The following is a 13,103-nucleotide window of genomic DNA, read 5'->3' on the forward strand; positions in this document are numbered from 1 at the left end:
TTTGTCGAAGGAATCAGTTTATGGACATAAATGATTTTGGAAAAAAATTCTTACATTCAAAGTAATTAACTGGCATTTCACAACAGTTTATATGTCATCTCATCATTGATTTCTGAATTGCTATTTGTGAAAATAGAGATGTAATTTTATTCCCATTCAGTTTTGGCCCCCTGAATTCAATCTGTTCTTTTCATGGACCTCTGCCCTAAAGAAGCGATCCACAAATGGAAACTAAAATATATTTTTGCATATATTCAGGAAGGGCAGTTTTCTGGGAAAAAGATCCACAGCTTTTTTTTTTTTTTTGACAGAATCTTGCTCTGTTGCATGGGCTAGAGTGCCGTGGTGTCAGCCTAGCTCACTCTCCTCCTGGGTGCAATCCCCTGTGGCCCTGCTCAGCCTGTGGTGTCCTCCCCGTGCGGGTTGACCATATACAAGGTCTGTCCGGAAAGTAACCAGCCACTGTTCATATAACGAGAACAGTTTGCGTGACATTGATGTAACCTGGCAGCCAAGGAGAGTGGATTGGGATGCACCTGTCTGAGCAATGGCAATGTCACCATACTAGTCAGTGGGGTGCTAGACGCCATAGAGTGAGCATGTGCACCGTGTGGCTGTCACATTCAAAATGACTGAGCGAGTGGAGCAATGAATCTGCATCACATTTTGCATTAAGCTTGAACCTTTTTCCACAGAAACCATTCAGATGACTCAGAAAGCTTTCAGGGATGATGCGATGAGTGCGGCACAGATCAAAGTGTGACACAAACACTTCAGTGATGTTCGAGAATCTGTTGAAAGTGATCCACGTTCTGGAAGGCCTGCCACAAGCAGACCACCTGAGGATGTTGAATGTGTATGGGTCAGGTGAACAATCAGATACAAGGGTTTGTTTGAGTTTCTGTTTTTAATCCCTTTGGGTCTTTATGTAGGAGTAGAGTTGCTGGGTCAGATGGTAATTCTGTGCTTAACTTTTTGAGGAACAGAGAGGTGAATCTTGCACAAGCCCCCAAGAGTAGCAAGTAAGACTTAAAGGCAGGTTTTGACCCAAGACATGAGCCCTTGGATGGGAGTTGCATGGGCATCCTCCTGGGCAAGGTGTGGGCCCCCAACTGTCCCCTGCTGCCCCTTAGCTCAGCCCTGTGAACATCGCCTGGCCTGGGAGAGTCAGTCCTACTGGGTAATGTTAAACATTCCAGAGTTGGTTATCTGTGGTGGTGGTTTTGATTCTGGGATCGTTAGTCTTCAAAGAGAATTCTGCATCATGAGCCAGCCAGGTCTGATTGGGACGCCAGCCAAGAGGGAGAGAAAGGGAAAAGATTTGGCCAGAGAACTGACTGGGCTCTGGCAGGTGCCTGATTTCTACATGCAGTGTGCTCAGGGGCTGTAGTGGAGTGGATGGCGGCCTCCAAAAGGGACATAGGATCCCCGAAAGCTGTGAACATGATCTTTATTGGAAAAAGAGTCTACGCAGACATTAAGAAAAGGATATCCAGATGAGATCATCCTGGATTATTCGGGTAGGGCTGAATCCAGTGACACGTTGCTGATGAGAGAAAGGCAGAGGGAAATGTTGTCCCGACCAGCGGGGCATACAACGCAGGGGTGCGAGGAGGACTACCTGCTGCTGGTGAAAGAAAAGAGACAAGAGACACACAAAATGGGGGCAAGACAAGATTCTGATCAAGCCCCAAAATTTTATTGCTGGGTGGCTGCTTATATGCACTGTAGCGGGGGGAGGGTAGGAATAAGGACTCGTGGCAGCTGCTGATAGGAGGAAGGGTGGTGGTGTGATATGAGACGAGGGAATGGGAGGGGTGTCACAGGCTTTGCGCGCGCTTTCTTTGTGCAAGAGGGAGGAAGAAGAAGTATGTAAGCTTAAGATGGCGCTTTGTATAAGATGGCGTTTTGCATAAGGCTAAGCTGGCTCCCAACATCTCCTCCCTTTCTGTTTTAAAACAAGAAGGAAGGTGAGCGTTAACCGGGTGAGGGAGCAGGGGCCTGGCTCCTCCCGTGGGTCATCTGTGCCCACCAGTGATGGCTCTTGGTATCTTTTGGGGAGGAGAGGCAGAGCCGAACTTATTCCAGAGAATAGTAGATACCAACCTCTATGCAAGCCAGGCATGCTCTCAGGGATACCCAGAGAAAGTCGAAATTTTTGTGACCTTCCCTTGCAATACTTTGTTTTGCACTCATCCCGGTACTCATACCCCTCTCTTGTGAAGGGAGGGGGTAGACATGTCTCTGGTTAGCATGTCGTCCCCGTAGGGAGGGAGCCGTAGTGATCTTCACCAAAACCATCTTCTATTGCCAGTCGTTGGTAATGGATTTGGATAGGTTTAGCAAGGATAGCATCAATTTGTCCTTTTATGAGATCTGTAAAATGGCGAAATGCCCAGGGTCCAAAGGTTATAAGCAGAAGGAGACAAAGGAGGGGGCCCAAGATAGGGAGAAGGTAGGGGAGGAGTCCGTTAAGTCCAGTCCAGAGTGGGTTTTCAAATAATTCTTTTCTTCGTTTGATGAGATCTTCTTGTAATTTTTTGATCTTGTCTCGGACGATGCCAGACTTGTTGGCATAGAAACAGCACCGTTCCTGTAAGGCTAAACAAATGCCTCCCTGTTCCGCAGTTAGTAAGTCTAATCCTCTGCGATTTTGTAAGACAACCTCAGCCAGTGAATCAATTTGGTCTTGTAGGTCATTGATGGTCCCAGAAAGAGTTTGAACATCATTGATCAACTGGAGGGACAACTTATTATAGGTGTGGGTGGCAACCCCGACCCCTGCACCTCCAGTGGCCATAGCAGTTGTTATACCCAAACCTATAAGTAAGGGAATGGCCTGGAGAGCGCGTCGGCGACGCCCCACTGCCAGGTCAAAACTAGGGAGGGGGACAGGTTCTTCCCCGGGGATGATGGAGATGTCAGGGAGGAGGCTCGCTAAAATGCAGAGGCCTGTCCAATTGGTGGGGAGTACAGTGTAGGCGAGGTTGCCCCCACAGACAAATACCTGACCCGGAGGAGAGCAAACAGGGGTGGAGATGTTGGTTATGGTATGGCAGTTAGAGAAGGTAATAAATCCAACCTCAACATCGTAAGAGTTATTTTGAGATGGTCCTTGGAGGCAACCGGAGGAATTAAAGCCTGAAGGTTGCACTCTGAAAGGGGGGGAGAATGAACAATTGGTCCTATCGTCAAGGGGGATGTAGGAAACGTTATAGGTGGGGATCGCGGTAGGCAAGGGCGTTCCAGAGGTCACGCATAGCCAGCAATCTTGTGCAAGGGAGGGATTAGTGGCATTTAATAGAGAGAATGTGGTTTTGAGAATATTTTGTGTCTGTGGGTCTAGAGCAATATCTCTGGGTTTGGGGAGAGCAAGTGGATGATAATCTAAGAGAGGATTTAGGCATTGGGCAAGTTCCTCTAGGCGGTGAGCGACTTGGGATTGTTTTTGAATGTCGCTGGGGCCCCCACCGTCCGATATATGAATTGGGGCAATGGTGTGCCAGCATACGTCCTTTCCAACAGTTCCCAAGCAAGATGCCTGAGCATATTTTTTTGTATCCTCGGGCTGGGCACTCCCAGAGGGAACAGGGGAGGACCTCTGCAAAATGGCCGTATAATAAGTCTTGTTATTAAGGGTGCAGGACTGGACAGAGGTGTAGCAGCTTGAATGGATTGCTGTGTAGACTCCGCTCGAACAGCTGCTAGGACAAGGCCCAGGACTGCCCTGTGTGGAGGGAATAACTGTGGGCTTGGACACACAGGTCCATTGTTGTTCTGAAATCCCTGAGTATGTTTGACTATAGGCTAGGTAGGCTATTTTTGAGGAGCAGTCAATTGTCTTAGTATAAGAGGAGGGGGTAATCGTGGTCGTACCTCCACCACAGTCACAGGGGTTCCCATAGAGGAGTCTTATGAGTTCCTGCGGATTTGGCGGGGGTCCGAAGCCGGCGTATGTGCAGGAGGAGCATATGAGGAGGATAAAGAGGCAGAGCTTCATTGCCTGCAAGGAAGGAAACAAGTCTTCTCAGGGACTTGTCCCTGGATTGGCTGAATTAATTTCTCTGGGGGGGTTTATAGGCTTAACTAGGCATTCAGGTAGCCATCGAGGCCCTCCCTCTTGAGTATCATAGATACAAGCGGAACCGCGTCCCCATATGAGGACCGGGTCAGGACCCTGCCATTTAAGGGTCGAGGGATTTTTCCACATAACCTGAGCATATTGATCACTTGTCTTTTGATGCCAATGACTATTGGCGGCTGATTTCCCTTGTATATCGAGGTGTAAAAAATTAAGAGTAAATAAAGCATGGTTAAGGAGGTTACGCGGAGAACCTTTGGTGGGGTAAAGAGTGGTGGTTTTTAGCTTGTTTATGGTATTTTTAAGAGTTTGGTGAGCCCTTTCCACGATACCCTGGCCTTGGGGATTATATGGAATTCCAGTAATGTGTTTTATCTGTAGCTGGAAGCAAAAGGTCTTGAAATTTTGAGAGGTGTATCCAGGGCCATTATCTGTTTTAAGAACGTTAGGCTTGCCTAGGACAGTGAGGCAATGGAGGATATGAGCAATTACATTTTTGGTGGCCTCACCACTTTGGAGAGTGGCAAGGATAAAGCCACTGAAGGTGTCAACCGTGACGTGAACATATTTTAGGTTGCCAAACTCTGGGACGTGTGTGACGTCCATTTGCCATATATCATTTGGAAGTAGACCTTTAGGGTTAACGCCCAGGTGTGGCGAAGGTAGGAAGGTTACGCAACCTGGGCAGTTTCTAACAATGTCTCTAGCTTGTTCTCTGGTAATTTTAAAATGAAGACGCAATGTGCGTGCATTCACATGATGGAGGTTATGAAACTGCTGGGCAGTTTTAAAGGGGTCTTGTAGTAGGGCAAAACAGGCCCGGGTCAAGGAGTCGGCCTGTGCATTTCCAAGAGAGAGAGACCCAGGAAGGTCAGAATGAGCTCTCAAATGCCCAACAAAAAAGGGCTTAGACCGTGATAGGATCAACAACTGTAGTTGTTGAAACAAAGGCACCGCATTGGTGGAGGGTTTAATGAAGGGAACTGTCTCTAATAGGGGAACAGAGGAGGCAACATATGCACTATCAGTGTATAGATTGAAGGGCTCATTGTTCAAGAGCTTAAAAACCTGTATGATGGCAAACAATTCAACAAGCTGAGCCGAGCGAAATGGAGATGAAAGAACATATTTTTTATCATTTATAACATAAGCAGCCATGCCCGAGGAGGAGCCATCAGAGAAAACTAAGGCTGCTCCATCCAGGGGTTTAGATGAAGTAACCCTTGGGAATGTAAAGGGGTGCAGCCGAGAAAATTGGAGTAGCCGATTGGCAGGGTAGTGATTGTCAATCTGGCCTTGAAATGAGATCAGGGAAATAGCCCAAGAGTCGTCATTTTGTATCAGCCAATGTAATTGTTCCTTAGTGTAGGGGAGAACAAGGTGGTTAGGATCTTTCCCAAAGTGTAGACGACTCTTTTCTCTTCCCAGTCTTATTAATTTTGAAACTAGATCAGTATAGGTGGGTAAGACCTTACTTGGAGAAGAGGGTAAGTGTAACCATAATAAAGGGCTTTGTTGCCATAGGACCCCAGTAGGAGTGTACGGGGTGGCACAAATTATTAGGGAAAAGGGTTGACTATAGGTCAAAAATGTAACCTGCTGGCTTTGTATCGCTGTCTCCAAAAGTTGGAGTGAATGTTGTGCCTGAGGGGTAAGAGTGCGTGGAGACAAAGGGTCAGCATCGCCCTGAAGAATATCAGAAAGAGGTTTAAGTTCTCCTGTGGTTAGTTTTAGATAGGGCCGTAACCAATTAACATCTCCCAGGAATTTTTGAAAATCATTAAGAGTACGCAGGTGATGGGTCTTTAACTGCACCTTTTGAGGAGTGATGGCAGTAGTGTTGAGCTCAAAACCTAAGTAATAATAGGGATCTTTCAACTGTATTTTATTGGGAGCAATCTGTAACCCAAGGGCCGTAAGGGCCTTTTGCAAGTGGGCACTACAACTGAGTACCTCAGAGGAAGTTTTGCCTGCTAAAAGAATATCATCCATGTAATGCACAATATAAATGTGAGGCCATCGGTCCCGAAGGGGATCTATGGCTTGTGCAACATATTTTTGGCATAGAGTAGGACTGTTGGCCATGCCCTGCGGGAGCACTTTCCACTGAAACCTCTGCATTGGTCCCTTGAAGTTAATTACAGGCAGGCTAAACGCAAAGCGTTCCCTATCTTGGGGGTGTAATGGAATGGTAAAAAAGCAGTCTTTGAGATCAATGACGATTTTGGAATAGTTAGATGGAATAGCCACAGGGGATGGGAGTCCAGGTTGTAGGGCTCCCATGGAGAACATCGTTTTGTTGATCTCTCTTAGGTCTTGGAGCAATCTCCATGCTCCGCATTTTTTCTTTATGACAAATATAGGTGTGTTCCACGGTGATGTGGTGGGTTCAATGTGGCCAGCCATTAGTTGTTCCTGCACTAACATTTTGGCCGCAGCCAACTTAGTTTCAGTCAGTGGCCATTGGTCTACCCAGACGGGGGTATCTGTTTTCCATTTTATTTTGTCCGCATGGGGTGCAGGAAGATCAACGGCCATTAGGGTAAATTTTGGTTGCCTAGTCCTTGTCGATTGATATTGGGTGTGACTACAATGGGTTTTGTAATACCTTGGTTGTTTTTTCCTAGCCCTTGGCCAGGAAGGAACCCTTGATTTAACATTTGATGAGTCACCACCTCACTTGGGCTGCACATGATAACTTTTAGTTGTGATAATATATCTCTCCCCCAAAGATTGACGGGGATCCCTGGAATGATATAAGGCTGAACTTTTCCTGTGTTTCCCTCTGTATCAGTCCATGTTAGAATTTTAGAACTTTGTTTAGGGTTGGTGGACTGTCCAATACCTTGGAGATGGGTGTGGGAGGTCTTAGAAGGCCAGGAGGAAGGCCAGTGTGTGTCTGAGATAACGGTAGCATCAGCCCCTGTGTCTACCAATCCCTCAAATTTCTTTCCTTCCAAAAATAGGGTCAATAATGGTCTATCAGGAGTAATTTGTTGGACCCAATAGGCGTCGGAAGAGCCGAAGGCGGAATGAGAGCGAGGATAGGGTGAACTGCTACTATTCTGAGTATTTAGAGGTAATATGAGTAGTTGAGCCAGTCGTTGACCCCTTTTAATGGGGACTGGACCCGAGGATGAGGATATCAAAATCTTGATTCGTCCCGTATAGTCATTATCTATGACTCCAGGGACAACAGTCAGGCCAGCGAGGGAGGAGCTCCCTCTCCCAAGGATTAGACCAAAAGTTCCCGGGGGCATGGGGCCAAAAACAGTTGTGGGGAGTATTTGCACACCGTGTTCAGGGATTAGTATTGTGTCGGTGGCGGAACAGAGGTCCAGGCCTGCACTTCCAGGGGTGGCTCGTTGGAGGGCGCTAACTCCTGGGCGGGGGAAGCCTGCCTCGGGGGGACGAACCGTACTGCCCCTAGGTTCTGTCCCGGGGATGGGGCCAGGGGCTGGCCCCTCTTGAAGTTTCCCTGCGTCTTGGGGAGAAGGTTCCCATCTATATCAGTTTTAGAATAACAATCAAATGCCCAATGCTTCCCTCTCCTACAGCGAGGACAGATAGAGGAAGGAGGGGGTCGGGGTTGCCTGACATTATTTTGGGAAGTATTTTGAGGTTTTGTTGGACATTCTCGGGAGAAGTGGCCAGGCTGTTTACACGTGAAACAGGTCTTTGTTTGTTGGGTTTTATGGGTGGCAGCGGTGACAAAGGGTTTTAGGGCCGCCCCGATGGCAACACCGATGGAGTGGGAGGTCCCAACTCCTGAACATAATTTGATATAGTCAGCAAGAGAGCCGTTACGGTGTGGGCGAATTGCTTCTTGGCAGGCGGGGTTGGCATTTTCGTAAGCTAGGTGTTTCAGAAAAGCACTTCCGTTTTCGCCTTCCCCAACCAGATGCTCTGCTGCATCTGTCAGTTTACTGATAAAGTCACAGTATGGTTCATCTGGGCCCTGGCGGATTTTGGCTAGGGATGTGGTGGCGGACCCCTTAGGCGGGAGACGGCGCCAGGCCTTCAAGCCAGCATTTTGAATTTGGGCTAGTAACCCCGGAGGGAAGGCGGCTTGAATTTCATTAGTCTGGTAAGGGGGTCTTCCTAAAAGTTTGTCTCTGGTCCAGGTCCTAGAAGTTCTATTTTCTGCATTGCGCTGTGCTGTCTCTCGGCAATTTTCTACAAAGTCGGTACGCCAGAGGACAAAATCACCCCCGGAAAGGGTGGCACGAGCTAGCATGAGCCAATCATTTGGTGTTAGCCATCGGTCGCTAAGGCCCTCAAGAAGTGCCATGGTGTAGGGAGCAGTGGGCCCGTATAAATTGACCGCAGCCTTTAGATCTTTAAGATGTTTAAGATTGAGTCTGCGATATTTTTGTCCTGAATTATGGGAAGAGTCACCCTCAGGCTCCTCTGTGTCGGAGGCCTCCTCCGTAGAGGGCGGGTCCTGGGAGTCAGGGTTTTCTTGTTCCTCCCTCCCTTCCTCATCTATGTTGTCTTGATCAGGGGGTCTGGGGGCGCGACTTCGTGTAACTGGAAAGGCTAGTAACGGCCGATCGGGAAGTTTTTGTTTCTTGGATGATGCACTAAAGTTGCCGAGAAGAAGTGAGCCGAGCTCACTCTCAAGAGCTCTAAGTTCTTTAACTAAGCTAATGTGTTCCCGTTTTTGTCTGAGTGTTTCCCTAAGGGAGGAAATTTGTTGGGTTAGAGAAGAATTTATTTGTGGCGGGGGGTCATTTGGAGGACGTGCCTCGGGCGCAGGGCGTAAAAGATTTTCAAACGGTGGAAGTGGTTGAGGGAAGTGATAAGGGGGGGGTTGTGGGGAGCGGAGGGTAACGGATGAAGAACTGGCGCAGTAAGCCGCCAGGGGTCCTCCTCATCATGGTAATGAGCCGCCTGGTCGTCTAAGACTTCCTGGTCCTCAGGAGGGAGCTGATCATCGTGAGGAGGGGAGGAAGTGAGGGGAGGGTATAATTTTGGGACCTTTTTGAGAGTTTCTTTGAGGGGTTCAATATTGGAGTTGTCAGGCTCTTCTGGCATACTTATGGTAACCGAGTGGCAAGCCGAGGGGGGGCGAGAGCCGGCTTTAAGAGCCGCTTCGCCCGTCTGGATTATATGTTTAATGTCCGAATCTTGAGAATGAATTTGTAAAATATCATTAATTAAGTTCCAGTAGGAAAAGGTAGACACAGGGACCCTGCTAGGGCCAAAGGTGCGATAATAGTCATTGAGGCAGTCACCAACCCGTCTCCAGCACTTTTGATCAATGGTGCCCTCTTGAGGGAACCAGGGACAGACATCAGCCAGGAAAGTAAAAAACTACGTAAATCTTTCTTTTTAGCCTTAATTCTGCGTGCCTTGAGGGAATCCTTAAGACCATTAAGGAAGAGCTCATGCGAGCTCAATTCTTGTCCCATTATGATCACCTACTCACCGTTCCGATGTCCGCTGGGGCGGCCAATCCAGCGACGATCAACGCGGAGTCTTATCCCGTGGGCTGATGGCTCACGGGCTCCAAGCGAGCTCTCGGGCTCAGGGGGTGCAATCGCGGAGTCTTATCCCGTGGGCTGATGGCTCACGGGCTCCAAGCGAGCTCTTGGGCTCAGGGGGTGCCCGGCCGGGGCGTCTTCCGAGTAGGTGCCAACAGCGCTGTTCCGTGCCTCGAGCCCCATGTTGGGCGCCAGTTTATGTCCCGACCAGCGGGGCATACAACGCAGGGGTGCGAGGAGGACTACCTGCTGCTGGTGAAAGAAAAGAGACAAGAGACACACAAAATGGGGGCAAGACAAGATTCTGATCAAGCCCCAAAATTTTATTGCTGGGTGGCTGCTTATATGCACTGTAGCGGGGGGAGGGTAGGAATAAGGACTCGTGGCAGCTGCTGATAGGAGGAAGGGTGGTGGTGTGATATGAGACGAGGGAATGGGAGGGGTGTCACAGGCTTTGCGCGCGCTTTCTTTGTGCAAGAGGGAGGAAGAAGAAGTATGTAAGCTTAAGATGGCGCTTTGTATAAGATGGCGTTTTGCATAAGGCTAAGCTGGCTCCCAACAAAATGTGAAACACAGGAAACACGAGGACAAAGGACATGGGAAGGCAGAAGCAGAGATTGACATGAGGAAGCATTAGCCACGCAATCCTCCCGGATTGTTGCTAACTCCAATGACAAGTGTTTTTATGAGAGAGGCAGAGATCTCAGACAGAGAATGAGAGAAGACCATGCGAAGACACAGGTAGAGATTGGAGCGATGTGGCCACAAGCCAAGGAACACCTGGAGCCCCCAGAAGCTGGATGAGACAAGGAGGGATCGTCCCCTAGAGCCTCTGGAGGGAGAGTCAGTTGCCCTGGTGACATTTGGAGTGTGGCCTGCAGAAGTGTGAGAATAAGTTTCTGTTGTTTTAAGCCACCCATTCGTGGTCATTTTTTACAGCAGCCACAGGAAACTAAGCTGGGGTCCAATCAGAGACACCACGGAGCATCCATGGGTAAAAGAGGGTGCCCTGGTCACAGCCACAGCCCAATCAGCAGTGGTGGGTCAGGCTGTGAGGGCCTCTGCCATCGCATGGGCTGACTTCCTGTTGGCAAAGACGGAGGGAGGTCTCTGGCCTATGGTGGTTTAGTGAGTCCGGACGAGAAGCAGCTTCCAAGCCCCACCACGTGCAGGACCAGGGGATGGGGAATGACATCCTCAGGCTGGGAGAGTCCCTGGAGGTCAGTAGCCGGGGTGGATGGGGCCGCTTCAAAACAAGGCAGGAAGATTCCTGTTGCTACCAGCTGTGCCATCTCCTTGCTGTGACTCACCTGAGCACCGGCCATGGCAGGGGGCTGGGACAGGTTCATTCCCACAAATCCCAGCTCCACATGACCCTGAGGAGTGACTGTGAACGTGGGGCGGAGAAGATGGTGGAGCAGAGGCCACATGGAACCCTTCCCAGGGTGCTTCAGGGAACCCTGCGGTACTCTGTGTCACTCCCCTGGATGGTCATCCTCCTTCACAAATAGGAAGGGTGGCAGCAACATCCAAGGAATCCAGCTTCTCAACTGCAGAGCCTCGCTCGCTCGGGTGGCTGGCTTGCCTCCTCCATCAGATGAGCACAGGGGGAGGGACTCCTTCTGCCCTGGAGTGGAGCGGGAGGAAGCTGTCGCCTCAGCCCTCTGTGGAAAAGCCTGGAAATCCCGCTGGGTTACACAGACCTTCTCTCACCTGCCCGCCCTGACACGGAGCTTTGTAAGATTTATTTATTTTTAGGGTTCAGCTTACGAAGCATTTATATCTAGAAAGCACATTTCCCCAAATCTTTAAACGCTGCTATGCAACTAATAAATCAAACTATACATTTCATGAACCAATTGACTGGAGTGATTAAATGCTGATTTCACAGTTAGGCAAGGTCTTTTTTTCATTGTGGGAAAGTATACGTAACATTGATCGTGTGACCCATTTATATGTAAGTGTACAATTCCGTGACATCAGAACATTCAGAATGTGTTGAACCATCACCACTATCTGTACCTGACATTGTTCATCACCGGACACAAACTCCAGGCCCATTAAACACTAACTCCCCGGGCCCCTGAACCCTTATGTCCACTTTCTGTCACCATGAATTTGTCTGTCCCAGGTCGCTCATAGAAGTGCCATCACACAGTATTTGTCCCTCTGTATGCCTTACTGAAATGTGGCTTTTTGGTGATCTTGGCCTTATGAGCAGAACATCACATGAACCACAAAGTGTCACATCACTGGATCCCATGGCTGAAACTTCGCTGAACAGAGAGAGAGACCCTGGTTACCTGAGCCTTATTTCCCTCCCATCCTGCCCTTGACGGGGCCTGGGCCCATAGCATGTTTCCATGAGTGACACAGTCCCTGGGCCAGGTCCGTCTCCCACGGAGAAGCCCTCCCGCCCTGCCCTGGCCCCAGACCACCTTCCTGCCTTTTTGGCTAATTGGACTTGATTGGGCGAGCCCTGGAGGGGTGGGTGGGGATCGGGGAGTCGCTGGAGGGGGAAGGTAGGGGCAGGGGACGTCCTCCCGCTGCGCAGGGCGTCGCACTTCGGGGTGGCCCGTCCCCCGCTGCCTCCTCCCCGCACACCCCGCCAGGGCTCGTCCCAGGGCTGGGACTCCGGGTCCGAGGAGAGCGCTGTTGTGGGGAGTGGTCGACCGAGGCCGCGGTGGTGGTTGGCGGGGTGGCCCCGCGTGGCGTCTCCTGTCCCGGGGGGGGGGGTGGTGGCGCACGGGCCCGATGAGGGCGGCCGTCCAGCCGCCGCGGCCCTCTCCCTGGCCGCAGGCGTGGAGGGGGTCGTTCGGTCTGGACCGCGCCTGCCTCCACTGCCCCTCTTCTCTCCCGCGAGTGGAGGTCAACCAGCAGGCCGGCCGTCAGCGGCGCTGGGCGCGGGTCCCCGTCGGGGTAGAGCGGCAGGGTCTCTCGGGTGTCGGGCTCACGCCTCCGCCACTACCGCGGCGGACGCCATGGTATACGGGGTCGACCAGATGTCCCCGTCACACTAGGTCTCTTTGGGGCTGGAATCGGCCCCTGCGGCCTCGTTGACCCTAGGGGTCTCCGGGAGAAGGTTCTGCAGCTGCACCTTCTTGACTCCCTCTCATTTCCTTACTACGTGGCCAAAGGTGTGACTTTTTTTTCTTCTGTCTCTCTCTCTCTCCTCTCTCGCTCTCGATCTTCGTTTCTTTACTCCCCACCCCCCCTTTTTTCCCAAACGCACGCAATTATCACGCTCATGAACTATCACGGGACCTGGCCTGACTTTAATTTCCGCCCCCCTCCCTTGCAGTCCCCCGCTGGCAATGCTCACCCGGGCCGGTGTGCCTGTGAACTCGCTGGTCGACCAGATGTCCGGTCTCTGCCAGCCATCGCGGTAGAAGCTTCGGGTTGGATTTCGTCCCTCTGGCCCCACTGCCCCTAGGGGTCGCCCTCCGATCGGTATTCTTCCGGCGCGGGGCGCGGGGGAGGGGGGCACCAGAGTGTTTCTCTCGGAGTTTGTGTCTGTGGCTTGTTGATTTGCTCTC

The 13,103-nt window shown here is 50.6% G+C and overlaps 1 protein-coding gene across 2 annotated transcripts; it reads right to left on the reverse strand.

The window, feature by feature from the left end:
* Window positions 1-2,113: 2,113 nt before the first annotated feature.
* LOC123627570 (syncytin-1-like) lies at window positions 2,114-9,839 on the reverse strand. 2 transcript variants are annotated; one of them, XM_045537232.1, is made up of 3 exons: window positions 9,513-9,839; window positions 3,877-4,003; window positions 2,114-3,727 (listed from the first exon to the last, which is right to left on the reverse strand). In XM_045537232.1, the coding sequence occupies exons 2-3, from the start codon at window positions 3,901-3,903 to the stop codon at window positions 2,249-2,251; spliced, it is 1,506 nt and encodes a 501-aa protein (XP_045393188.1). In that variant the 5' UTR covers window positions 3,904-4,003; window positions 9,513-9,839; the 3' UTR covers window positions 2,114-2,248. The 2 variants fall into 2 exon arrangements, with proteins under 2 accessions (XP_045393188.1, XP_045393187.1); XM_045537231.1 differs by having other exon boundaries at window positions 2,114-4,003.
* Window positions 9,840-13,103: the final 3,264 nt, after the last annotated feature.

This window comes from Lemur catta, chromosome 25 (genome assembly GCF_020740605.2).
Source record: "Lemur catta isolate mLemCat1 chromosome 25, mLemCat1.pri, whole genome shotgun sequence".
NCBI lineage: Eukaryota > Metazoa > Chordata > Mammalia > Primates > Lemuridae > Lemur > Lemur catta.

Bases quoted from the DNA above. Each gene is read 5' to 3' on its own strand.
- LOC123627570 (XM_045537231.1), bottom strand. From the start codon at position 4,000: ATGAAGCTCTGCCTCTTTATCCTCCTCATATGCTCCTCCTGCACATAC.